General features: G+C 43.2%; 1 protein-coding gene and 1 non-coding gene across 8 annotated transcripts in view; one reads left to right on the top strand and one right to left on the bottom strand.

Annotated features, from left to right (window-relative positions):
* SHROOM4 (shroom family member 4) overlaps positions 1-25,986 on the bottom strand; it is a 237,390-nt gene that overhangs the window by 43,811 nt on the left and 167,593 nt on the right. For 5 of the 7 annotated variants that reach the window (XM_043895371.1, XM_043895365.1, XM_043895366.1 and 2 more), the window contains 2 exons: positions 6,012-6,146; positions 1,225-3,709 (listed from right to left, as the gene is read on the bottom strand). In XM_043895371.1, the coding sequence (XP_043751306.1) occupies positions 1,225-3,709; positions 6,012-6,146 (2,620 nt within the window). Of the gene's footprint in view, positions 1-1,224; positions 3,710-6,011; positions 6,147-9,251; positions 9,344-10,741; positions 11,204-25,986 lie in introns of those variants that run through there. The other 2 variants (XM_043895368.1, XM_043895369.1) reach the window with 2 other exon arrangements.
* On the top strand, positions 20,368-20,471 carry LOC122691050. The gene has a single exon (XR_006340297.1). It is a non-coding gene; the product is annotated as a U6 spliceosomal RNA (small nuclear RNA).

Below are 25,986 nucleotides of genomic sequence, written 5' to 3'. Positions count from 1 at the left end.
TCTTTATTTCAAGCCCAGGATTTCCAGAAGCAAGCATAAAAGCAGTACTGCTAAGAAGCACCAAGCAGTAACGATGGGAACAAAAGTGAAAATAACTGAGAGAGCAGAGTGACAAGAGGAAGAATAACTGAAGAGATACACGATGTAGGAAACGCCAGAGGGATTTTCTTTATCTGAGGAGGCATTGTTAGTTTTTGAAGCACAGGACCCAAATGTAGAATGTAGCATGCAACAAAGGTTGCAGCAGGCGTTCAGAATGCAATCTAGGGCTACCAGGTCATCTATGACAAAAGTAAAAGAGTTACTACCTAGACATCACTGGACTGTTTTTTTCAAGATGGTAGATAGAATTGAATCCAGCAAGGAACCAGAACCTGTGCCGTCAACGTCAGGCATGAGTGAAATTATACCTTGCCCTCCATCTCCTATTGCTGACGATCCTTCAGTTCTACCATCTCCCACCTCCTCAGCCACCTCCAGTCAGTAACTCTTGCCTGTTCACCCGATGCCAGCCCCTGTATGCCAGCTGTTGTACTGTACTCCTGTACTTTTCAAGGTACTGAGCCGTAAGATTAAAAATGTTAATTTTTTTGCATTTGTTTTTTATGTTTTATTTGTGTGAAAAGTATTATAAACCTATTACAGTGCAATACTATATAGCTGATTGTATTAGTTAAGTACCTAGGCTAACTTGGTTGGACTTACGAACACAGTCTCAGAGTGGAATTTATTTGTATGTAAGGGACTTACTGTACATGCTGTTTTGTATCAGGTACTGGGCCTGGCACTCTATGTTACACAAACTCATTCGATCCACCCAACTAATTCATAAGGCAGCCATTATTTTCCTCCAACTTAAAGATGAGGTAATAAGACTTTTATTTAGCACTGGCCATTTGATGAGGTAAAAATTCTTTTCTATTTCCCTTTAAAAAATCACAGAACTGCAACTCTTGGTGGTTGGATGACTTGCAAAAGGTCACTCTGATACCAATTATACAGTCAGGATATAAAGCCCACTTCTGTTGGTTTTGTGAAGCTAAGTTATTTTATTCTACCTCTAAAAATGATGATTTCTTGCCCAAAGTTAGTAAGATACCAGCTGGTGGACCCAGCACTATATAATTTTAAGGCATTATAATTGTTATATTTCGAATTATTTACCTAGCTTTCTCCTTGCAAAGAGAATAATGAAGATCATCCATCCAAGAACCAAGTCCTTACCTGCACTGTCGGCTTCCTGGATTTCCAAGTGTTGCCAGGTTTCAAGCTGCTGTCCTCGAGGGTACCATGCTGGGGATTATGACAGCAAGCTGAACACCGGATGCACTGGTGATGGTGGCACCGGCAATTGTAGCAGTTTGGAATCATATTTCTCTTTCGCAAAGCAGGACAGATTTCCCCAGAACAATAAATGCAAGGGTCATGGACTACAGCTCCCTGGACATTACAGGAGTAAGAGCACGTCCTGTGGTAATCAAAATCACCACAGTGTAGTGGCTTACAGCACATGGATTGTTCTAGACCTTTGCTTGCAAAACATTCTGTGTAAGTGGGAGTTTCTGACTGAAGGGGTGATATGGAATGATATGATTGGTCTGTGGCATGATAGGGTTGGTCTGTGGGGTGATATGATTGGTCCATGGGATGGTGCCTCAATTCTCTATAGCTGGAACTCATTGGCCGAAAGTTTTGGTCAATAGGTTTTGGTCTCTGGGTAAAAGTCTTGTTATGAGTGGTTAAACCTGGCAAATGAGATGTAGATAAGGATTTGCTACTCTCTTCAAAGAACTTTCGTCTGTCTGCAAAGGGCAAGAGGATGGCTTCCTCCCCAGCTTGGACAGTAGACACTTTCAATTCCTTGTCACCTGGGTTGGAAGGGCCTTCCATGGCTAGTGCCACATGTGGCTGCAGGTTGTGCTCTGGTGACCATCTCCAGTGACCTCCACAGACTCCATGGTGAACGTTTGTTTTTTCAGAGTCTGAGGAGGATGGGTCAGATGCTTTCCACCAGCTGTTTGGGTTCAAAGAGGACTGGCCAGATCTCTGGCCAGGACTCACTCGTCCCTCCAAGCCAATCCTAGATTCTTGACCCTCAGGGGCTTGACTGAGGCACTCTGAAGACCTAGCTCTGAGTATCATGCTCTTGTTGAAGAGCTTGTCTCTGGGGCTTGGTGGTTTTTTATATGAAGATAGAAGAGCTGAGTTAGAGGAAGGAAGTGGAGGACTTTCTAGGGTCTCCTCAGTCTCTTCCACTGGCTCCTTGGTGTAACACAGCTGTGACAAGGGACTCTTGCCTTTCTGGAGCTGGGCCTTCCTCCTCTGAATTTCATTACGTAGATTGGTAGCAAAACGTTCACTCTTCCGCCGGTTTTGGATCGAGCGGCCCCGGTACCCTCCATTTCGCCTACTGCCCACCCGGCCACACTCCTTGGGCTCACTGTCCCCTTCCTCAGTTGCCTCTGTGCTGCCAGCTACTTTAGGGTTTGAAGAACAGTCCCTGGTTTGTTGAGCAAGGGAGCCAGAAGACTGCTGGCTGACCAGTTCACTGTCAGCTCTGCTTGCTCTGTTTGGATCCTGGAAACCTCTTTCTGGATGGTGTCCATCAGCCTCTCCATGTGGAGAACTGCTTGGGCTCTGATGACCTGAACCCAGAGGTCTATCATCCACTGGCTTGGTCTTTCTCTCTTTGCTCAGCTGGTCCTGGGTTCCTCCTGCAGGGGCACATGGGCTTTTCTTGCTTGTGTGGCTACTGTGCATGTGCAAAGGGGATAGAGTCCACTCCTGCCCATCCTGCCCAGCTTGGAGCTCTGTCCCTTTGCTGTCCCTAGTATCGAGGTGCACACGCTGCAAGTGGGACACCAGCAGCTGTTCAGGGGCACTATGGCGATGCCCTGTGGGTCCTGTGAGGTGTGGAGAGCTGCCAAAAGAAGTCTTAGCTAGCTCTGCTGAAGCCTGGTTGAGTGGGCTGGAACCTATGCTGGAAGTTTTGTCATATGCTTTTGGGACTCCGACAGCTTTGGCTGAGGCCTCCATCAGTAGATGCTCAGAGCCCTTCTGGCTAGATTCAGGAGGTTGGCTGAGCTCACAGTTCTGATGGCCCTCATTTGTCACTTGGTCTTGCCCGCTGAGGCAGCAGAACCTATTAGGGTTCCTTGGGGATAGCATGGTGTCCAAGCTAGGTTTCTCCTTCTGTTGCAAGGAATCTATAAGCTCAGAAGCCCTGCACTGCTCTCCATTGAAGAGTTGGGCTCTGGAGGCCTGAAGACTGTCTCGCCTCACTGGAGGTTGAGGGGGACCCCTGACAGCCTTGGCAGGCTCTGAGTGGGAGACCTCCTGAGGACAAGATGACATCTGGGAGCTAGGAGTCAGGTGACCCCCACTGGTGCGCCAGCCACCTCCTGAGGTCTCGACCACATTAGGGCGACCATTAGGGGCTTTAGTTGGCCCTGGGCCTTGCATGATACAGTCCACAGAGGCTGGCTCCTCTGGCCTGAGGGAAAGGGCACAGTCAGAGGCATTTGAGCTGGCTGAGAAGGAGCTATAGGCTGAGTCACGCTGGTTGGGGTATGTGCTCTGGTCAATGGGCAAGAGATGGCCCTCATAGGTGGCTTGGCCTGGTTGCTCCAGGCTCTCCATACTGCCAATGGAGCTGCTTTTCTCAGTGCTGCAGTGCCGGGAGAGTGGACACCACTGCACACACACGTCACTGCAAGACACAGGACACATGGGTTAGTTAGCCACGTCACCAGATTACTTTCCCACCTTGGCCATCCCTGCCACGGGAGAAGGCAAGACAACCCAGAGGCACCATGCCACAAGGGAGAGGGAGATAAGGCAAAAGAGGAAGGAAGGGAAACAGAAAGAGCAGGACGCTGGGGATGCCACAGAAATGTGGTAAAATGGGAGACAAGACAATATGTGGAAGAAGAATAGGGCAAGATCCAAAGACTAACAGTGCGAGAACTCCACTAGGGGTAGTCCTCTGTTTCTCGGCCTTAAGTGAGTCTAGAATCGCTTCTGGCCTGTTGCTGTCCCCTGGGAGCCAGCTATCTGCTCTCTGCTTGGAGAAAGAAGCACAGACTATTAGCATTTGAGAGGGGCCCTAAAGGGCTGATTTAATTTCAGTCAGCCTATTTTGTAAATCAGTGGTTCTCAAATTTGAGCATGCATCCAAATCATCCAGAAGGTTCAATGAAACACAAGTGACTAGGCCTCATGCTCAGAGTTTTAGGTCTGGGTGGATCCTGAGGATTTTTACTTCTGACAGTTTTCTGGGTGATGCTACTGCTGTTGGTTCAGGGACCACACTTTTGAGAACCACTGGTTTCAAGCAAGCCCTACAAAGGGAAGTGATTGTGAGGGGGTAATTTTCTCAAGATTACCCAGCTATAGTTCACGGCCCAGACAGGGCCACAGTTTTAGCATTCCCCTGTTCTTTTCTTGATAATAGTAATCCTCACTGTTTACTGAGGACATATGATGTGCCAGACACTTTCTAATGTCTCGTTTCAAACTGAAGGGGAGAGATTATTATCTCCACTTGACAAATGAGAAAACCAAAGCTTAGAGAGGGGAAGTAAAATGACAAGCTCATATAGCTGCCAAAGAAGCAGAGATGGAATTTGAACCTGGGCCTCTGTGAGTCTAATGTCCTGGCTCTTCTGCTACACTGTCTGTTAAATGGAAATGATAGTGGTATCTGTATCAGAGGGTTGCTTTGCAGGTGAAATCAGATAATAAAAGTGAAGCTCTAGGTGCCTAGTGAGGGTTCAACACCTGGTTGAGAGTAGCACCTCTCTTGATTGTTGTTTTCATGATTATTGTTATCAGCATCCCCTCTACTATGACTACTGACATTATAGTGGCCCCTGCCCACCCAGGCTGCCCTCATCCCCCACAGCAAAGCCAAACTGGGGAGACCAATGATGGAACTAGGATCAAACACAATCTTGAATTTTAAGTACCATTTTCCATACACAAAGCCAAACTGAGCTAAGTCATGCCAGTAATTCCCTGTCACTAGAACCCCAAAGGTTGCAGGCGGCTCAAAAGGCCACAGTTCTGAACGCCAGAGCTGAGCAGTGGCAGGCACCCACAAGATCCTCTAGTTCAGCCTCTCCTAATTCCCGCTCACCGCCTTGCCCCTTAGCCACTCTGCTTACTTGACCTCTGGGCTAAGAATCCATCAATTCCTTGTTGGCAGGGAGATTTGCTATCCACCCCCACCACCCTTCCTGATGAAAACAGCCACACCCCCACTTAAACAGAAGCCAAGCTCAGAATGTGTTTCTGTGTATCCTTTCAGAACAAAACTGCCCCTGCCTCTGCCCTGAGCCCCTGGCTTCCATATCAAATAAAGATACAGAGTCCGGGCAAATAAAACCCTTAGCTTCCCTGAGCCTCATCAACAGAAATTCCTTCTCAGAGGGAAGATATTGCTGTGGAAGGGAAAAGGCAGCTTAAGCTAGCAGCTTTGCTGGCTCTGGGCTTGCTTAAAAAGCTCTCTGCATTTGCTGGGTAGCTCCCTAAATTGAGAGATCCTCATTGCGGGTGGACCCTGTTATTCAGGGAGGTCCCCATTCTGAAGGCTTTGGTTGTGTGACAGAGTTGGATGAAAAACACTAGATGTGGTCACTGTGAGTCGCTAGAGCTAGAGAAGAGGACCAGAACCCAGTCCCAGGGTCACCGACAACAGAGACTAGGATGATAGGGAGCCAGGGAAAGAGATTGCAAAGGAAATAAGGTGAAGAACAGGAAAGAGAAGTGTCTTGCAAGCCATGTGAAATATTTCAAGGAAACGTTTTCTAAAAGGAAAGGGACTGTCCCAAAGTCACAGAGAATTAGCAATAGATGATGATCGGAAGCCAGGCCCTCTGGACTGCCCCACCCCCCTTCACTTTCCAGGATAGCACTCTGGGCTCTATAGCCTCCAACGGGGACTAGAGCACTCCTGAGTGGCTGGGTGGTCTAGCCTCCAGCCTGTCTTGAAGGGAAGGTTCCAGACTCACCTCGTGTTGCAGCCGGAGTGCCAGGACAAGCTGAAGGCTTCAGAAGGGAAATGCATGGTGGTAGCCGCTTCAGGGCATCCCTCCAGCAGCTTGGCCACATGCCATGAGTGCGGCCTACTGACAGGGGCGTTTCTCCTACAGCAAAAAAGGGACAGGAAGTCAACTTAGGGAACCAGAGCTGAAATCACTTCCCAGGCAGCTTCCGCCCCCACCTCCTCTTTCCCTTAAATGAAGTAGCACATCTTGCAAGGAACTGGTGTAGGAATCTTAGCAGCTACCCACTCAGCTCCCAGAACTCAAATCTCCTTCATCCCAAAGACAATCCATGGACATACAGAATTTTAGAGTCATAGGGCTCTTTTGGTCATGGGTATATCCCAAGCATGTACAGCAATGCCAGACACATAGTAGATGCTCAATAATTATTTGTGGAATATTTGTTGCTCAATGAACAGTGTGCCCACTCTAAATTTTCTCTGAGAAAAAATAAATGTAGCCAATCTTCCCATTTTTCTCTAAGAAAGAAATAGGTAAATCATTGAGAAGCTTGAACAAGTCAACACCAACTGACTGTCAATTCTCCAGTTTTGGGCTCATTCAATTTGATAAGCATTTGTTGTCTGTGTACTGTGTACCATCTGTGCATACCTCTTGGGATACAGAGATCAATCAAGCATAGGCTTTATTCCTGAGAACTTACTGGTAAAGGCATTGAGAGAGGGAAGGACAAGATGGCCACAGAGGTGAGGCTGCTAAGTTTGTAGGTAGAGGTTTGGCAAGGAACCCTCATTTCAGCCAGGGAGAATAGAATAACGTGATAGATGGCATGGTACTAGGCTAACAGGGAAGACTGGCTATTCAAGGGCAGGGGTGAATAAAGAGAAACAGGTCTGAGGCCAAGACCCTGGATGCAACCACAGTACCTGTCTGGTGCGGGAGGCTGCAGCCACAACTCTTGCACTGACAGGCTTCTAAGGACCCATCCCTGTGCTCTGGTATATTTCACATGAATAGAAGCCACCCTTGGAAGTGGGGAAGAGCATGTATGGGGCACAGGTAGTGCCAAAGGATAAAGAGATGATTGATATGAGAGAGGGAGAGAAAGTGGGGAGGAGAAGAATAAGAGGAGGGGGGAAGGAAGAGGGCAGGGGGAAGGAAGGAGAGGGGAAGGGAAGGGAGAAGAGAGGAGAGGACAGAGGAGGAGAGGTGAGGAGAGGAGAAGAAACAAGGAGAGAAAGACAGATATCAGATGGGCCAGGTAGATGACAGAGGTAAGAGGGAAGAGATGGTACAGATATAAACAAATGACAGAAATGGAGAAGTCTGAGAAAGAGTACAGGGAACTATATAGGGAGAAATGGATGACAGAGAACAAGATGGCAGAGTAAGAGAAACAGATGATAAATAAAGGAGATGACAGAGAGATAAACAGATGATAGTTTATTTACTAATTTTTTCATTCAATTACTGTGGCAGGTTCCATACTAGACAGTGAGGAAGCAGAGTTGACTAAGATAAGGCCCCTGGTTTTCAACATGCTTGTTATAGAGTGGGATAAATCAGCTCTCTACCTCCCAGGAGCAGCAGTAGAGAGACTAGAGCTGAATCCATATTCATGGGGAATGCCCCTTATCCTGGCAGAAATACAGAAAATCCCAGCAGGGCAGAGCTCTAGAGGGCTAAGGCCTGAAAAAGTAGTCCTGAGGAAAATGGCCTTGCTGGGGAAAACATGTGTTGAGTAGTAACAGGCCAGACACAGAGAAGGAGATATAAAAGGAAGGGAACTGGAAGATGCCTGCCAAAGGTCAGGAACCAGAGCCACAGATCAGCAGCAGCAGTGAAAATTTATGGGAAGGAGAGGAAGTGAGGGCCACATATTTAACCACTGTTCTATTATGGATTTCAGAGTGCCAGCAGGGAGGCTGAAGGCACTAGAAGACCTTGGGGGAATGTGCCTGCTCCAGAGTTTCACACACAAAACCATGTTGCTAGAAATCTCTCCAGTGGCCGTTACCCAGGAGTCATCCATTAACAACTATTTATAAAGCATCTCATAGAAGTACTATGTACTAGTAGATACTAAGTACCATGTGTATCTAACTATATACCACAGTTCCAGGCACTAAGGATACAGTGGAGAACTGGGTACCTCTCTTATTTGAGGCTCTTCTTCCATATCCAGCATTTTTGAAGTTCTGAGTCCAGGGTTTAAAATGGTGGGCAGTCAGCCTTGATGCCACCTTTTTTACAACCATCCAATCCCTTATAGAGTTCTACTGAATCTTCTCTTACAATATCTCTTTGGCTTGGCCTCTTTCTCTCTCTCCCCACACCCATACTATTTTCACTGAGACTATTCCACATAACCACACTTCTCCTCCACAGAACCTGCCACCCACAGCTCCTGTTCTAGTCCAGGCCTTTAACATTTTGCGACCAAAATACTGTGTTAGTCTGGCATCCAGTCTCACCTGGTTTTACCTCCAGTCACTGCTTTTAGATCATATGTCAAATACCAATTGGATTGTGGTACTCTCCTATTCAAGAATCTTCACTGGTTGGACCTGACTTTCAAAGCCCTTTCTAAGCTATCTTTACCCACCCAACCTAACCTCTCATGTCTCTGCTCCAATCACACTCTGCAACCAGCTTTGTGCCTTTGCTTTTGGTTTTCTAGTAGAATCTAACACAGGCCCTGGAATTGGACATTGGTTAAAATCCCAGCTCCACCACTTACAAGCTCTGTTGTTTAGATAGGTGCCTTTACTTCTCAGAGGTCTAGCTGCTATGACAGTAAGATGGTGATGCTAGTACCTAATTAATAGGGTTGTAGTGTTCAAATGATATAATGCTTGTCAACTGCCTAGAACAGAGTTTCAGTTACGACTGTGTTCCCTTTGCCTGGAATGCCCCCTCCCATTTTGGTACTCTAAGCCCCACCTGTTCTTCAAGGTAGTGCTCAAGTAATGTCTATTCCATGGAGCTTGTCCTTAGTAATCTAGTCCCCACAATTTAGCCCATCAAAAATAATGTTTGATATTGATCATCATCATTTCATGTACATAAGTCTCACCCTAAGAACTATATCAAGCCCAAAGGTGATAAGACAAAGACAAATGAGTCAGATCTACTAAGTTCATAGCCTAACATTACCACTTTGGATGTGTGATTCTGTGTAAGTCACTTAACCCATCTGAGCTTCAGTTTTATTATCAGAAAAAAAAGAACAATAATCCTTACCTGGTTATGTTACTATGGGGATGAGGCAGAACATTCTCAAAGCTTCTGGGACACATACTGATGTATAGCATATGGTCAATAAGGAGAGGGTACTGTAATAAGAGTTGTTGGCTCAGACTTAGCCTTCTCGATAGTTCAAGAGTCCTTCCACCCAGATTTGCCCATCCACTCTAAGGGTTCCACTAGCATCACCCTTGCCAAACTTTGAAAGGTAGCTTACAAAGCCTCCTACTCTCTCCAGGGTTTCTCCAGGAGTGGGAAACAACCTTAAAGGAGATAGAAGCAAGAAAGTGGAGGCTTTGAGAACACTGAGAGAAAAGTACAAGCTACAGGGAAGAAAACCCCAGTGCAGGAACTGCAGTCAGAACAGGAGCCTTCTAATCCTAGATTGGGAAAGGAGAGGAAACCATCTATCGGGTCTAATACTTGGTCTACTATTATTCCTAAAGAGCCCTAGATTTGGAGTGAGTCCACACTCATATTCTAAACCTAGCTGTGTCACTGGGGGCACAGTCATTCTCTGAGTTGTAATTCTTTACTGGTAAAATGGAGACAATCAACAAATCTTACTCATGACTTAAAGTCTGGATTAAATGCAGTCCCACGTGTGAACTCACTCATCATAGTGCCTAATATACTATTAACTTAAAAAAATAACAGGGACCGTTTACTAGACACTTAAGATGTACCTGGCACTGAGCACTTTGCATGCACTAGCTGATTCAATCCTCACTCCAACCTTATCAGTAAGCACCATTATTATGCCCCCTTTTATGGGATGCGGAAACAGAGACACAGAGAGCTGAACTGCTTTGCCAAGAACACATAGCTAGTAACCAGTAGTTGAGAATGAGGCTCTGGTCCTCCAACCCTTGTTAGGATACCACATGCCCCCACCTCCCCAAAGAGGGATCTATCTCAAAGAGCTTATATACCTGAGTCTTCTCCTAGGCATTCCCTCAAGAAGCAGTCAGAAAAAGACAGTCTCGGTAGTCCTAAAGTTTAAACCATTCCCTCCTTAGGCAGTGGGAAGGAGGATGAGAAGAAATAAGCAAAGAGGTAAAAGAGAATGCCAACCACCAATCTAGCTATAGAGGCAACAGTCTCCTACCCTTTCTCCTAAGGCACTATTAAACACACTATCATTCATTGGGGCTTCCCAGGTGGTACACTGGTAAAGAATCTGCCTGCCAGTATAGGAGATGCAGGAGACGTGGATTCGATCCCTGGGTCAGGAAGATCCTCTGGAGTAGGAAATGGCAACCTCCTTCGGTATTCTTGCCTGGAAAATTCCATGGACAGAGGAGCCTGGCAGGCTACAGTCCATGGGATTGCAGAGTAGGACACGACTGAGCACACACACACACACATCATTCATTACCCCAAAATTCCTTTCTTAGGAAGCAAAAAGAAAGGGATATTGAAGAAAGAAAGCAGAAGGGGGAAGAAGGGTAGCAGCCATGATGGCCATGGCTACCAGTAGTACCTACCATGGAAGTTGCCCAGGATGGGGAGATAATTTAGGAGAGGGCTAGGTATCCAGCCAGCTCAGACGGTCCTCAACAACCCCTCCAGCCAGCCCCTGGGGCTTCTTTCTGCAGGCTGGATCCTCCCTTAGCTGAGACTCATTTGCCTTCCTTTAAAACCTTGTGAGAGAAGGGGCCATCAGCCCAAGCCCCTGAGTGTGCTCCAAGGGGCTCAGGCACAGTCAGGTCCCAATTCCAAGAACAGAAAGGAATAGCACCGAAGGCAAGGTATGGCCATCAGCCTGGTTGGGCCTAGAGGAGGCCACCACCTTAGGGAACGAGGGCCAGTGTCAAGAGCTGGATAGGAGTGAAGACGCTGCTCCAGAAAGTAGCCAGCACCCTGGTGGCAAAGGGAAGGATGAAAGGCAGTTCCAGCAGCACAAACAGCCCTCCTGTTCCCTACTCCAGCCTCCTCTGAGCTCTGGCCCACCCCCTTACATAGCTCAGAGGCCAATAAGGAAGCTGGGCCCCCAGCCACTGCTAGAACTCAGGAAAGGAGCAAGGAAATGATGTTTGGGAAAGATAAAGTGGGTGTCTAAAAAAGTTTTTTTAAATACACGCAAGTGAGAGAGAAAAATACCCCAGACACATACACTTAAAAGAATTCCTGTGCTTCCTGGACTGGGTTGACTCCACCCAGCCATCTCCGCAGGTCCTCTGAGCCCCAGAAAAGGAAAACCCAGATCAGCCAGGCCCAGCAGCCTCCAGGTCCAGCAAAGCAAGTAGCACTACAGCTGGTTTTACATAGCTGGGGGCAAGGAACCTAGAGATCTCCCAGGATGAATATCCTGTTGAGACAGAAAGATTCATAAACCATTCTGGACCGTATTTTCAGAGTCTGCCCATCCTATGGGCATCTGAGCAGACCCAGAGGAAACTGCATTTCACACCAGAGACTCCAACTCCAAAACAGTGCTGCTTGGAGTCAGCATCCCTGCCTCTGCCATGACTTTACTCTGACCTCTGGCAATTTACTCCCCCTGTCTGGGCTTCTGTTTCCTCTCTGCAAAATAAAACATTAAAGCCCATTGTCACAAACAACCTCTCCAACTATATGGCACACTCTGAGGTAACAGTCCTCAGCCCCAGGCTGGGGGTCCACATGATATCCTCACTGACCTATGCAACAGCCAGAACCCAGAGCAGCCCCACAGAAGTTTATTACATACCCTAAGCCCAAGCTCAAGCATCAGAATTTAATTCCTCTTGGGGATTCAGAGTTGGGATTTTTCCCTTCATAATACTCCAGGATCTCCAGGCCAGTTTCCTTTGGCCTCTGATCCCAATTTCAGCCACTTCTGGCCCCTGAGAGAGCTTATGGGGGCTTCCTCAGATCAAGAAATATCCCAGGGCCCTTCCTCTCTGGGGAAACCATGCCAGGTGACCCCTTCCCCACTCTGCCCTCTGGACCTCCTGGGGAAGTTTGAAAGGACTTTTGTTTACATGTGCCTATAAAAGGCAGGTGCCATCCAAGTAAGCCCACAGACCCTCCTCTGGTAATCAGAAGTCCTGTAAGGGGGGAGTTTGGGGATTTAGTATGCCTGCAGATCTGGGGTGGAGATTCAGCTTTCCCACACACTGATTGTTTGGCTTTGGGCATGTCACAGAGACTCAATTTCCTCATCTGCAATGCATGCTTGGCACACAAAAGGCATTCAGTAAAAGATATCCATTATTAATATCATCCTTGACCCCAAATAATAATGGATAAGGTACTTTTAGTGGCAAGAAAAAGAATTTCTTCAAGCCACATGAAGAGGAAAGCAAGAGGACTAATTAAGAGAAGGTTCAAAAATCAAGCCTAACTTTCTAGAGTAGCACTTCTCAAACTTCAGTGGCCAGACTAATCACCTGGCCATCTTGAATCAGATTTTGATTCAATAGATCGAGAGTAGGCTCCAGATTCTGACTTTCTACAAAGCTCTAGAGTGATGGTGATGCTGCTGGTGTAATAACCACATTCTGACAATACACTAGGGAATACAGTACCTTTGGCAATAGCACTACACTAGGGAATAACCCCTGCTCTGAAACAGCATCAGAATAAACAGTCGCTTCTAATCCCATTACTCAGGTCTGGGTACCTAGCCTTCCCAAATCTGGTCACCAAGTGCCTTTCTCCTTCCACTCTGTAACCCAGTCCATAAAAATGCTTCCCTGACCCCCATTTCCTAACAAAATAAAGAATAACAAATGTGATAGCAGCCTGGCCCTGTCAGTGGTCAGATGGGTTGAGGAAGTTTTGACTAGAGATGCAAGCATGTTTTGGGGATTGCCTTAGGTAGGGAGGCAGGATGGGAGTATGAGAGTTGGGGAGTCACCAGAAGAGGTGATATGATGGGCAGATGGACACAGGCAGTATATAATCAAGAAATCCTTGGGGAGAGGATGATAAGAGAGGAATTTGAGCAGTTTGGCCAGTTTGGGATTTAGAAAGGAGAGACCGGGAGGTGGGGTTGGGATAAAGTGGGTAACTTCTCACTTAGCAGAGCTAAGTTCCAGACAACATGAGCAAGCATCACCTCCTCTGTTCAGGGGAAAGTAAAGGTGACTGGGTCTTTTTTAAGCACTCAGAGGATAAGAACCTGGCCTGGAGCAAGGAGGGTGGGCACATGCATGTGGAAATGACAGATCTGTCATTAAGGCTCCCTTGTAAAGGCTGTTGTGAGAGGTGAGGGGAGGGAAGTGGACCAATTTTAGGAGGAGTCACTCTCTAGCTGCTCTAGAGGGCTGTCACCCCAATATCTTCCAAGAGAACTACTGGTCTCTGAGCCTAGCTCTCAGCAGACCCCTCAAGAACTACTTGGAGGGAGGAAGGCAGGGGGTAAGCAAAAAGAGAACCCTGGCTCTGATCCAACCCAGGGCAAGAAGGAAAATACGGCCCCTACAGCTTGCGGTTATGCATAGCCTAAGGTCTGGGTCGTAACCTACTGCAGGTTCTTTCCTCTTTTAAAAGTGTTTAGATGAGAAGCACAAAATGGTGTCCTTGATTAGCTCTGTTTACTTTCTATGGCTCTTCCAGCCTCTTCCGCCCCTACCAGCACATTCTACCTGCCCCACATGAAGGAAATGAAGGAATTCAAACTCATCTGGCCCGCTCAGCAGGAAGGGAAGCCTGTTTTGTCCACAGCTAGTGAACAAAACAATGCATGGCTTGTTTATCTGACAGAAGGAGGCAAAAGCCGCTTTATCACCATGAAGGGATACAGACCTCTGAAGGCCTCCTCACACCCTCACACTGTTAGCTGGAGGACCCTGTTGATCTGGAGACCTTCCTTATACAGATCCAACCAAGGAGCAACATGTATATGTATGTAAATGTGTGAAAGTGTATGTATGGGTAAGTATGCATGTGCATGTATGGGTAAGTATGTGTATATCTATGTATATGTGAGTGTATATACATATGTATGATTTTAAAGAGAACTTTAAGACAAGACCTTTCTTTTCAGTTGGGGAGCTATAATTTTGGTCATCTGAGATATAGGTACTTTATGTAGAGGGGACTTTTGGTACCCAGTTCTGCCGTTCCACCTTCCCCACTTCTTCTACCTCCCCTCCCCTCTTGGAATAGCCAGGTCAAGTTCTTTCATAAGGATCTGCTGAATCCCCTGCCTCTCCACCCTCTACCTAAGGATCCATTCAAGGCTAAAAAGAAACCCAGAGTAGTGAATAAGAAAGGAAAGGAATGCTGGGTTGGGAGTAAGACTCCCTCAAATGCTGTGATGTGTGTCAAGGGGTGTCTTTTGACTTTCCAAGTATGAAAGTAAAGAGCAATACCCTCATTTGGTTAGGGCTTTTACACTTGACTTTCTGCTTTCATTTCTCCATTTTTTCACATTAGAATCTTTAAAACACGGGGACACCTATTTTTCTAAAGGAGGTTGGAGGGAGGCAACCATATGAAAGAAGTGGGAGAGCTCTGCAAATATTAGGGGCTAGAAAAATGCTTAGTAGTTTAGAAACACAGTACTTAGAATTCTCTTTCAGACTTGGCTGTGAAGCATATTCTAGTTTACATATCTATGTAGAGGCAGATAAAACATACCCATCATAGACTGTTTCTTGTCAATAATCCCAAAGGCAAGGAGGTGGATAGTGTATATTTCGCAGCTTCTAGGAGCAAGGGGAGCAAGTCAAGAATCTGAATAATGAAAGAGAGTTTTTCTCTCTTCCCTGTATATATAAAAGCTAAGGGTGTAACACCAGAGGGCTGAGGGTGACTTCATATGAGCACACAGGGAAAATGACAATAGGTTCACAGAATACCATCTGTTGAGTCAGCTTCTGCTATGATGCCCAATTTCCTAAACCAACACCCAGAGTGATAAAGAAGGTGGAGCATGTTTGTCCTCCAGCCTTAGTTTCTATCAGTAATACCACAGCGTCCCTTGGGAATGAATGCAGGAATAATACAAGACTTCCTTTCTTTTCCTTTTAAGCCATATATCTCCTTCAGCTCAAACTCAGTATTGGAGTATCAATTTTCAGGAAAATGATGAACTCCATAAAGATTTTGCCCAAAGTCAAGTCTCAAAACCTTTAGAATTGCTTCTGGCCACTCCCTAAATGATCTCCACTACTAAATGCATGAAGCCCAAAGACAATGTCCAGTAACAGTGAGAACCTCAATAGAACCAAGAGAACCTACTCATTCTGCTTTGAGGAAACATGACAATGAGGATCAGTGTTCAGCAGAGCTGGAACATGGTAAGCAAGGTAGATAGTACAGGGACATGAGGCTGGGGAAGTGCGAAGGCCAGATCACAGAGTTTTCAAGGTCAAGGTAGGAAGTTTGTGTTTTATTTCCAGTGTAGTGGGAAATAAGCTACTGGAGATTGTTAAGTAGGTGGCAATGATCTAAGTTTTATAAAGATCTCACTAGGCTGATAGATTTAGGCAGGGCAGGAGTAGAAGCGAGGGAACCAGTTTAAAAAGGCTTTTATAGGTAAGAGATAATGGTGATTTGTTCTGGGGAGGAAGTTGTAGGGGTAGAGAAGAGAGGTTTGATTACAGATATCTTGGAGGTAGAGTTGACAATATTCATTGATGGATTGGATGTGGAAAGTGAGGGATAAAGAAGAAGTCATGCCATCAGGGTTGCCTGGCATCTGTACCTTCTTAGCACAGAATTCATGCCTGAAACTGAGTAATCAGTAGTTATTAAAAAGAAGTTAGCAGTCTTTATCATTCTTTTATTCAAGCATTGAGAGGTACTATGAAACATGCCAAAATGAAGAAGATATGATTCCTGTGCTCAAGAAATTTATAGTGTGGTAGGGGGTCAATATGGGGCTTCCCTGGTGGCTCAGATGGTAAAGAACCTACCTGTAATGGAGGAGACATATGTTCAATCCCTGTGTTTGGAAGATCCCTTGGAGAAGGAAATGCCAGTCCACTCCAGTTTTCTTGCCTGGAGAATCCCATGGTTGGAGGAGCCTGGTGGGCTATAGTCCATGGGGTTGCAACAGTTGGACATGACTTAGCAACTAAACCATCATCACAAGGGGATGAATAAAAATACCTATCTAACTATTCTATATACTAACAATAAAACGCTCAGAAAGAGAAATTAAGGAATCAATCCCATTCACCATTGCAATAAAAAGAACTAAATATCTAGGAATAAACTTACCTAAGGAGACAAAAAAACTGCACACAGAAAATTATAAGACATTAATGAATGAAATCAAAGACTACAAAAACAGATGGAGAGATATTCCATGTTCCTGGTGAGAGGGTAACAGGCAAGAAGGCCAGGGGTCTCCAAATGGAGGAAAGAGGCTGTAAGTGCCAGACATTTTTATCTCTCTTAAGCGGCAGGAAGAAACAAACCAGCGATCTGTTTTTCCTTCTCTATACAAATTTAAAAGGAGGTTTCTCTTAACATTCTGTGTTGCCATGACACCTGGTCTCACCTAAAGCTAACTACTCTCAAACTTTGAGTTAACCAATACATGCCTTTTTCGTATGGAAATGTTGTCTTAAGCTATGTTAATGAACCCCAGACTCTATCTTCAAGTTGGTTCCGCCAAACGGCCTAACTTACTTACTCAGGTATTGTTCCCCTAATCTATGTAAACAGAACTATTTGTTGGTATTCTGCCCTTCTACAAGATTCAAGTCAATCGTTTTATGGCCTGGGATGAATTATCTGATGCCATTCTAAATTTTATGACATTCCTTTCATTTCATTAACAGACTGTGAGTGACTATATAACATACAGCTAAAGACTAGGAGGGGGGTACTCTTTTGCCCCCTTCTGATGCCTATGTCAGAAGCTTTCCCTATCTCCTTTATACTTTAATAAAACTTTATTACACAAAAGCTCTGAGCGATCCAGCCTCGTCTCTGGCCCCGGATTGAATTCGTCTCCTCCGGAGGCCAAGAATCCCGCGTCTTATCGTTCAGCAACAACCTTTCACTGGGTAGGAAGAATCAATATTGTGAAAATGACTATACTACCAAATGCAATCCACAGATTCAATGTGATCCCTATCAAATTACCAATGGCATTTTTCACAGAAGTAGATCAAAAAATTCCACAATTCATATGGAAACAGAAAAGACCCCAAAAAGCCAAAGCAGTCTTGAAAAAGAAGAATGGAGCTGGAGGAATCAACCTGCCTGACTTCAGATTATACTACAAAGCTACAGTCATCAAGACAATATGGTACTGGCACAAAAACAGAAATATAGACCAATGGAACAAGATAGAAAGCCCAGAAATAAACCCATGCACCTATAGGTACCTTATTTTTGACAATGGAGGCAAGAATATACAATGGGGCAAAGACAGCCTCTTCCATAAATGGTGCTGAGAAAACTGGACAGCTACATGTAAAAAAAATGAAATTAGAACTCCTCCTAACATCATACACAAAGATAAACTCAAAATGGATTAAAGACCTAAATGTAAGATCAGAAACTATAAAAGTCTTAGAGGAAAACACAGGCAGAACACACTCAATGACATAAATCAAAGCAAGATCCTCTATGACCCACCTCCTAGAGTAATGGAAATAAAAATAAAAGTAAACAAGTGGGACCTGATTAAATTTAAAAGCTTTTGCACAGCAAAGGAAACTATAAGCAAGGTGAAAAGACAACCCTCAGAATGGGAGAAAATAGTAGCAAATGAAACAACCCACAAAGGATTAATTTCCAAAATATACAAGCAGCTCATACAACTCAATATCAGAAAAACAAACAACCCAATCAAAAAGTGGGAAAAAGACCTAAACAGACATTTCTCCAATGAAGACATACAGATGTCTAACAAACACATGAAAAGCTATTCAACATCACTCATTATTAGAGAAATGCAAATCAAAACTACAATGAGATATCACCTCACACTGGTCAGAATGGCCCTCATCAAAACATCTACAAACAATAAATGCTGGAGAGGGTGTGAAGAAAAGGGAATGCTCTTGCACTGTTGGTGGGAATGTAAATTGATAGAGCCACTATGGAAAAAGGTATGGAGATTCCTTAAAAAACTAGGAATAAAACCACGATATGATCCAGCAATCCCACTCATAGGCATATACCCCGAGGAAACCAAAACTGAAAGAGACACATGTATCCCATTGTTCATTGCAGCACTATTTACAATAGATAGAACATGGAAGCAACCTAGATGTCCATCCACAGATGAATGGATAAAGAAGTTGTGGTACTTATTTACAATGGAATATTACTCAGCCATAAAAAGGAACACATTTGAGTCATTTCTAATGAGGTGGATGAACCAGAACCTATTATACAGAGTGAAGTGAGTCAGAAAGAGGAGGATAAATACTGTATTCTAACACACATATAGAGAATCTAGAAAAATGGTACTGAAGAATTTATTTACAGGGCAACAATGGAGAAACAGACATAGAGAATAGACTTATGGACATGGGGAGAGAGGAGGAGAGGGTGAGATGTATGGAAAGAATAACATGGAAACTTACATTACCATATGTAAAATAGATAGCCAACAGGAATTTGCTGTATGGCTCAGAAAATTCAAACAGGGGCTCTGTATCAACCTAGAGGGGTGGGATGGAGAGGGAGATGGGAGGGAATTTCAAAAGGGAGGGGATATATGTATACCTATGACTGATTCATGTTGAGGTTTGACAGAAAACAGCAAAAATCTGTAAAGCAATTATCCTTCAATAAAAAATAAATTAATTTAAAAAATCTATGTAACTAAACGGAGTAGAATATCATGTCATAAAGGAAATGCTAACAAAATGAGAGTTTAAAAAAAGAACAAGGGTTTTACTGTACTGAGGACTATATTCAATATGTTATAAAACCTATAATGGAAAATAATTTTTAGAAAGAATATTATATATCTTTATGTATCTCCAAATCACTTTGCTGTACACCTGAAATTAACATGATATATTGTAAATCAACTATACTTCAATAAAAATTTAAAACCATTCATGTAATAAAAACATTATTAAGCAAGTTTTCTTTTTTGTTGTTGTTGTTAAAAATGCTATAAAATCAGTGGTGTCTAAAACCAGACAGTCAAGGAGGAAACAAAGAAGAAAGCACAGCTAGTTGAATCAAGGAAGACTTTGCAGAGCCTCTAATTTTGAAAACTCAGGATAATTTCAACAGGAGGAGACTGGGGAAGAGGTCGTGTGAGGTGTTTGTAAAAACAAGAGTGGGAAGAGCAGGAATATACTGAAGGAAGAACATAGAGTTTCTCTAAGGCATACAGGAAATAAAATTAGAATGATGCAACAACATGGTGAGCCTTAAGTGTTTATCATAACATTTACTTTACCAACAGGCAAGACAGAGGCTTTGGAGGTTCCAGGATAGGAGGAAAGATATGGTAAATTAAGCACTATGTTAGGAAGGTTATTCTCATAGCCATATGTAAGTTGAATTATGTGGATAAATACTGAAAGCATAGTGAAGTGAGTAGGTTAGTGCAATAGACTTAATAAAAGGTATAACTAGAGAGGTGACAGTGAGGGTGGAGTAGAATGAAAGGATGTGAGAAAGGATATAAGAGACAGAATCAAGAAACTTGGACTACTAATTAAATATGGAGGAAAGAGAAGTTAAGATGACCATAAAACAGCTAGTGGTATCACTAACTAGATTGGGAAGTTGAGAACCAGAGCTAGCTTCAGGAGACACGAGTTTGACTTCAGACATGAGCATGTTTGATATGCTGTCTAATGTAGATAGTCATGCCCCACAAGCAGCCTGATATCTGGGCTGCAGTGCTAGAAAGAGGTTAGGGTAGGGTATGGACACGTGATCATTATCCACAGAGAGGGGGCAGCCGAGGCTGTGGCAGTGCATGTGACTGCCCACAGTATATGCATGCAAAGGAAACAGAGTGGATGACATATCTCTACAGAACAGCTAAAGAGGAAGAAGAGCTAATCAAAAAGACAAAACAATAAAATGCAATTTTCAATGATATTGGCAATATATTTTTTTAAACTGTCAGCAAAGTTGCAGGGAAAGAAGCATTCTTATAAACTGCTGGATGGGAATGGATTGGGTGTTTGCCTTAAGGAAACTTGCCATATGTCATCAAGAGACATAAAAATGTTCCTACTGTGCTTGCTTTAGCTGACATATACTAAAATCAGAACAATATAGAGAAGATCAGCATGGCTGTCCCACAAGGATGACATGCAAATTTGTGAAGCACTGCATATTTTTTTCTAGAATTAGAGAGTGGTGGTGGCTATACAACCTTGTAAATATACTAAAACCCACTTAATTCCACACTTGAAAGTAATTAATTTTATGGTTGGTGAATTATATTTGTTTTTAAAAATGCTTGATGTATGAAGCAGGGCACCCAAAGCTGGGGTTCTGTGACAACCTAGAGGGATGGAGTGGGAAGGGAGGTGTGAGGAGGTTCAAGAGTGAGGGGACATGTGTGTGCCTATGGCTGAGTCATACTGATGTATGGCAAAAACCATCACAATGCTGCAAAATAATTATCCTTCAATTAAAATAAATAAATTTTAAAAAATGTTCCTACCCTTTAATCTAATATTTCCATTCCAAGGATTCTATCCTAAGAGAGCAATTAGAAATGAACATATTGATTTATGAGAAGTGTCAACGACTGCAGGGTTAATTATAATGTAAAATTAGCAATATCCTAACTGTTCAAAAATTTGGAAGTTAGGTGAAGTACTGTGTATCTACATGAAGAAATAATAGTCTACCATAGTTGTGTTGTTGTTTAGTTGCTTAGTCGTGTCTGACTCTTTGTGACCCCATCAACTGTAGCCCACCAGGCTCCTCTGTCCGTGGGATTCTCCAGGCAAGAATACTGGAGTGGGTTGCCATTTCCTTCTCCAGGGGATCTTCCCAAACCAGGGAGAGAATCCGCATCTCCTGCATTGCAGCCAGATTCTTTTTTCCTTTGTTAATTTGAGAAACATTTTTATAGCCCTTTGAGTACATGATTAAACTTTTTATTTTAAACACTTATCCTGTATGGAACTATATAAAGTGAAATATTTAAATGCACTTCTGTTTATTTTTTTACTTAAATAATACATTATTATTCATTCAATAAATATTTATAAGCTGGCGACCACATTCCAACCATTTTTTAGAATGTCTTTGTTCATGTACAAAACAAAAGTTGTTTTGAGGACTTTTGTATATTGCATATTTCTGTTTCTATTTCTCTCTCTATATCAGTGCCTCTAACATTCAGAAAACTAAGGTCATGGCATCTGGTCCCATCACTTCATGGGAAATAGATGGGGAAACAGTGGAAACAGTGTCAGACTTTATTTTTTTTGGGGGCTCCAAAATCACTGCAGATGGTGATTGCAGCCATGAAATTAAGATACTTACTCCTTGGAAGGAAAGTTATGACCAACCTAGATAGCATATTAAAAAGCAGAGACATTACTTTGCCAACAAAGGTCCATTGGTCAAGGCTATGGTTTTTCCAGTGGTCATGTATGGATGTGAGAGTTGGACTGTGAAGAAATCTGAGCACCGAAAAATTGATGCTTTTGATCTGTGGTGTTGGAGAAGGCTCTTGAGAGTCCCTTGGACTGCAAGGAGATCCAACCAGTCCATCCTAAAGGAAATCAGTCCTGGGTGTTCATTGGAAGGACTGATGCTGCAGCTGAAGCTCCAATACTTTGGCCACCTCATGCAAAGAGTTGACTCACTGGAAAAGACCCTGATGCTAGGAGGGATTGGTGGCAGGAGGAGAAGGGGACGACAGAGGATGAGATGGCTGGATGGCATCACCGACTTGATGGATATGAGTTTGAGTAAACTCCAGGAGTTTGTGATGGACAGGGAGGCCTGGTGTGCTGTGATTCATGGGGTCGCAGAGTCGGACACGACTGAGAGACTGAACTGAACTGAACTGAACTCCATCTCTATCTCTGTCTCCATGTCTGTTCCTATCGGTGCATATATTTTTTTAAGTTAATTTATTTTAATTGGAGGATAATTGCAATATTGGGATGGTTTTTGCCATATATCATCATGAATCAGCCACAGGTGCACATGTCTCCCTCCATCCTGAAACACTGCCCCCCCGCCACCTCCCTCCCCACTCCATCCCTCTGGGTTGTCCCAGAGCACCAGCCCTGAGTGCCCTGCTTCATGCATTGAACTTGCACTGGTCATCTATTTTACATATGGTAATATAAATTTTTAAATGCTATTCTCTCAAATCATCACACCTTCACCTTCTCCCACATAATCCAAAAGCCTGTTCTTTACATCTGTGTCTCTTTTGCTGCCTTGCATATAGGGTTGTTATTACCATTTTTCTAAATTCTACATATATGTGATAATATGCAGTATTGGTGTTTCTCTTTCTGACTTACTTCACTCTGTATAATAGGCTTCAGTTTCATCCAAATCATTAGAACTGACTCAAATGTGTTCCTTTTCATAGCTGAGTAACATTCCATTGTGTATATGTACCACAACTTCCTTATCCATTCATCTGCTGATGGACACTGAGGTTGCTTTCATGTCCTAGCTATTGTAAGCAGTGCTTCAGTGAACATTGGGGTACATGTATCTCTTTCAATTCTGGTTTCCTTGGTGTGTATGCCCAGCAGTGGGATTGCTGGGTCATATGACAGTTCTATTTCCAGTTTTTTAAAGGAATCTCCACATGATTCTCCATAGTGGCTGCACCAGTATGCATTCCCACCAACAGTGTAAGAGGGTTTCCTTTTCTCCACACCCTCTCCAGCACTTACTGTTCGTAGACTTTTTGATGGTGGCCATTCTGACCTGCATGAAATGATACCTCATTGTGGTTTTGATTTGCATTTCTCTAATAACGAGTGATGTTGAGCATCTTTTCATGTGTTTATTAGCCATCTGTATGTCTTCTTAGGAGAAATGTCTGTTTAGTTTTTTTTTTCCTTTATCTTTTTTTTTTTCAGTGGGTTTTGTCATACATTGATATGAATCAGCCATAGATTTACACGTATTCCCCATCCCGATCCCCCCTCCCACCTCCCTCTCCACCCGATTCCTCTGGGTCTTCCCAGTGCACCAGGCCCGAGCACTTGTCTCATGCATCCCACCTGGGCTGGTGATCTGTTTCACCATAGATAATACACATGCTGTTCTTTCGAAACATCCCACCCTCACCTTCTCCCACAGAGTTCAAAAGTCTGTTCTGTACTTCTGTGTCTCTTTTTCTGTTTTGCATATAGGGTTGTCGTTACCATCTTTCTAAATTCCATATATATGTGTTAGTATGCTGTAATGTTCTTTATCTTTCTGGCTTCTGTTTAGTTTTTTTGCCCACTTTTTGATTGGGTTGTTTGTTTTCCTGGTATTGAGCTGCATGAGTTGCTTGTATATTTTGGAGATTAATTCTTTGTCAGTTATTTTGTTTGCTATTGTTTTCTCCCATTCTGAAGGCTGCCTTTTCACCTTGCTTATAGCTTCCTTCATTGTGCAAAAGTTTTTAAGTTTAATTAGGTCCCATTTGTTTACTTTTATTTCTGTTACTCTGGGAAGTGGGTCATAGAGGATCTTGCTGTGATTTATGTCAGAGAGTGTTCTGCCTATGTTTTCCTCTAAGAGTTTTATAGTTTCTGGCCTTACATTTAGATCTTTAATCCATTTTGAGTTTATTTTTGTGTAGTATACTCATTTTCACTATATTGATTTTTCCAATCCATGAACATGGTATATTTCTCCATCTATTTGTGTCATCTTTGAATTCTTTCATCAGTGTTTTATAGTTTTCTATCTATAGTTCCTTTGTTTCTTTAGGTAAATTTATTCCTAAGTATTTTATTCTTTTCATTGCAATGGTGAATGGGATTGTATCCCCAGGACAAGATGGCTTCAGAGGTGAATTCTACCAAAAACTTAGAGAAGAGTCACACCTATCCTACTCAAACTCTTCCAGAAAAGTGCAGAGGAAGGCAAACTCCCAAACTCATTCTATGAGGCCACTATCACCCTCATACCAAAACCAAAGATGCCACAAAAAAGAAAACTACAGGCCAATATCACTGATGAACACAGATGCAAAAATCCTCAACAAAATTCTAGCAAACAGAATCCAACAACATATTTAAAAGATCATACATGATGACCAAGTGGGCTTTATTCCAGGGATGCAAGGATTCTTCAATATTTGCAAATCAATGTGATACACCATATTAATAAACTGAAAGATTAAAAATATATGATTGTCTCAATAGATGCAGACAAAGCCTTTGACAAAATTCAACACCCATTTATGATAAAAACTCTCCAGGAAGCACACACAAAAGGAATATACTTCAACATAATAAAAGCTATAAATGACAAACCCACAGCAAACATTATCCGCAATGGTGAAAAATTGAAAGCATTTCCTATAAAATCAGGAACAAGACAAGTGTGCCCACTCTCACCACTACTATTTAACATAGTTTTGGAAGTCCTAGCCACAGGAATCAGAGAAGAAAAAGAAATAAAAGGAATCCAGATTGGAAAAGAAGTAAAACTCTCATGGTTTGCAGATGATATGATCCTCTACATAGGAAACCCTAAAGATAACACCAGAAAATTATTAGAGCTAATCAATGAATGTAGAGTTCCAAAGAATAGCAAAAAGGGATGAGAAACCCTTCCTCAGTGATCAATGCAAAGAAATAGAGGAAAACAACAGAATGGGAAAGACTAGAGATCTCTTCAAGAAAATTAGAGATACCAAGGGAACATTTCATGCAAAGATGGGCACAATAAAGGACAGAAATGGTATGAACCTAACAGAAGCAGAAGAAATTAAGAAAACGTGGCTAGAATACACAGAAGAACTATACAAAGAAGATCTTAATGACCTAGATAACCACGATGATGTGATCACTCACCTGGAGCCAGATATCCTGGAGTGTGAAGTCAAGTGGGCCTTAGGAAGCATTACTACAAACAAATCTAGTGGGGGTGATAGAATTCAAACTGAGCTATTTCAAATCCTGAAAGATGATGCTGTGAAAGTGCTGCACTCAATATGCCAGCAAATTTGGAAAACTCAGCAGGGGCCACAGGACTGGAAAATGTCAGTTTTCATTACAATCCCAAAGAAAGGCAATGCCAAAGAATGTTCAAACTACTGCACAATCGCACTCATCTCACACGCTAGCAAAGTAATGCTGACAATTCTCCAAACCAGGCTTCAACACTATGTGAATAAAGAACTTCCAGATGTTCAGGCTGGATTTAGAAAATGCAGAGGAACCAGAAATCAAATTGCCAACATCTGTTGGATCAGAGAAAAAGCAAGAGAGTTCCAGAAAAACATCTACTTCTGCTTCATTGAGTACGCTAAAGCCTTTGACTGTGTAGATCACAACAAACTGCAGAAAATTCTTCAAGAGATGGGAATACCAGACCACCTTATATGCCTCCTGAGAAATCTGTAGCAGGTCAAGAAGCAACAGTTAGAACTGGACATGAAACAACAGACTGGTTCCAAACTGGGAAAGGAGTATGTCAAGGCTGTATATTGTCACCTTGCTTATTTAACTTATATGTAGAGTACGTCATGCCAAATGCTGTATTGGATGAAGCACAAGCTATAATCAAGATTACTGGGAGAAATATAAATAACCTTAGATATGCAGATGATACCACCCTTATGGAAGAAAGTGAAGAGGAACTGAAGAACCTCTTGATGAAAGTGAAAGAGGAGAGTGAAAAAGCTAGCTTAAAACTCAAC

This window comes from Cervus elaphus, chromosome X (genome assembly GCF_910594005.1).
Source record: "Cervus elaphus chromosome X, mCerEla1.1, whole genome shotgun sequence".
Taxonomy (NCBI): domain Eukaryota; kingdom Metazoa; phylum Chordata; class Mammalia; order Artiodactyla; family Cervidae; genus Cervus; species Cervus elaphus.
Note: the sequence above shows the minus strand (reverse complement) of the source record. Positions and strands in the feature narration are given on the sequence as shown.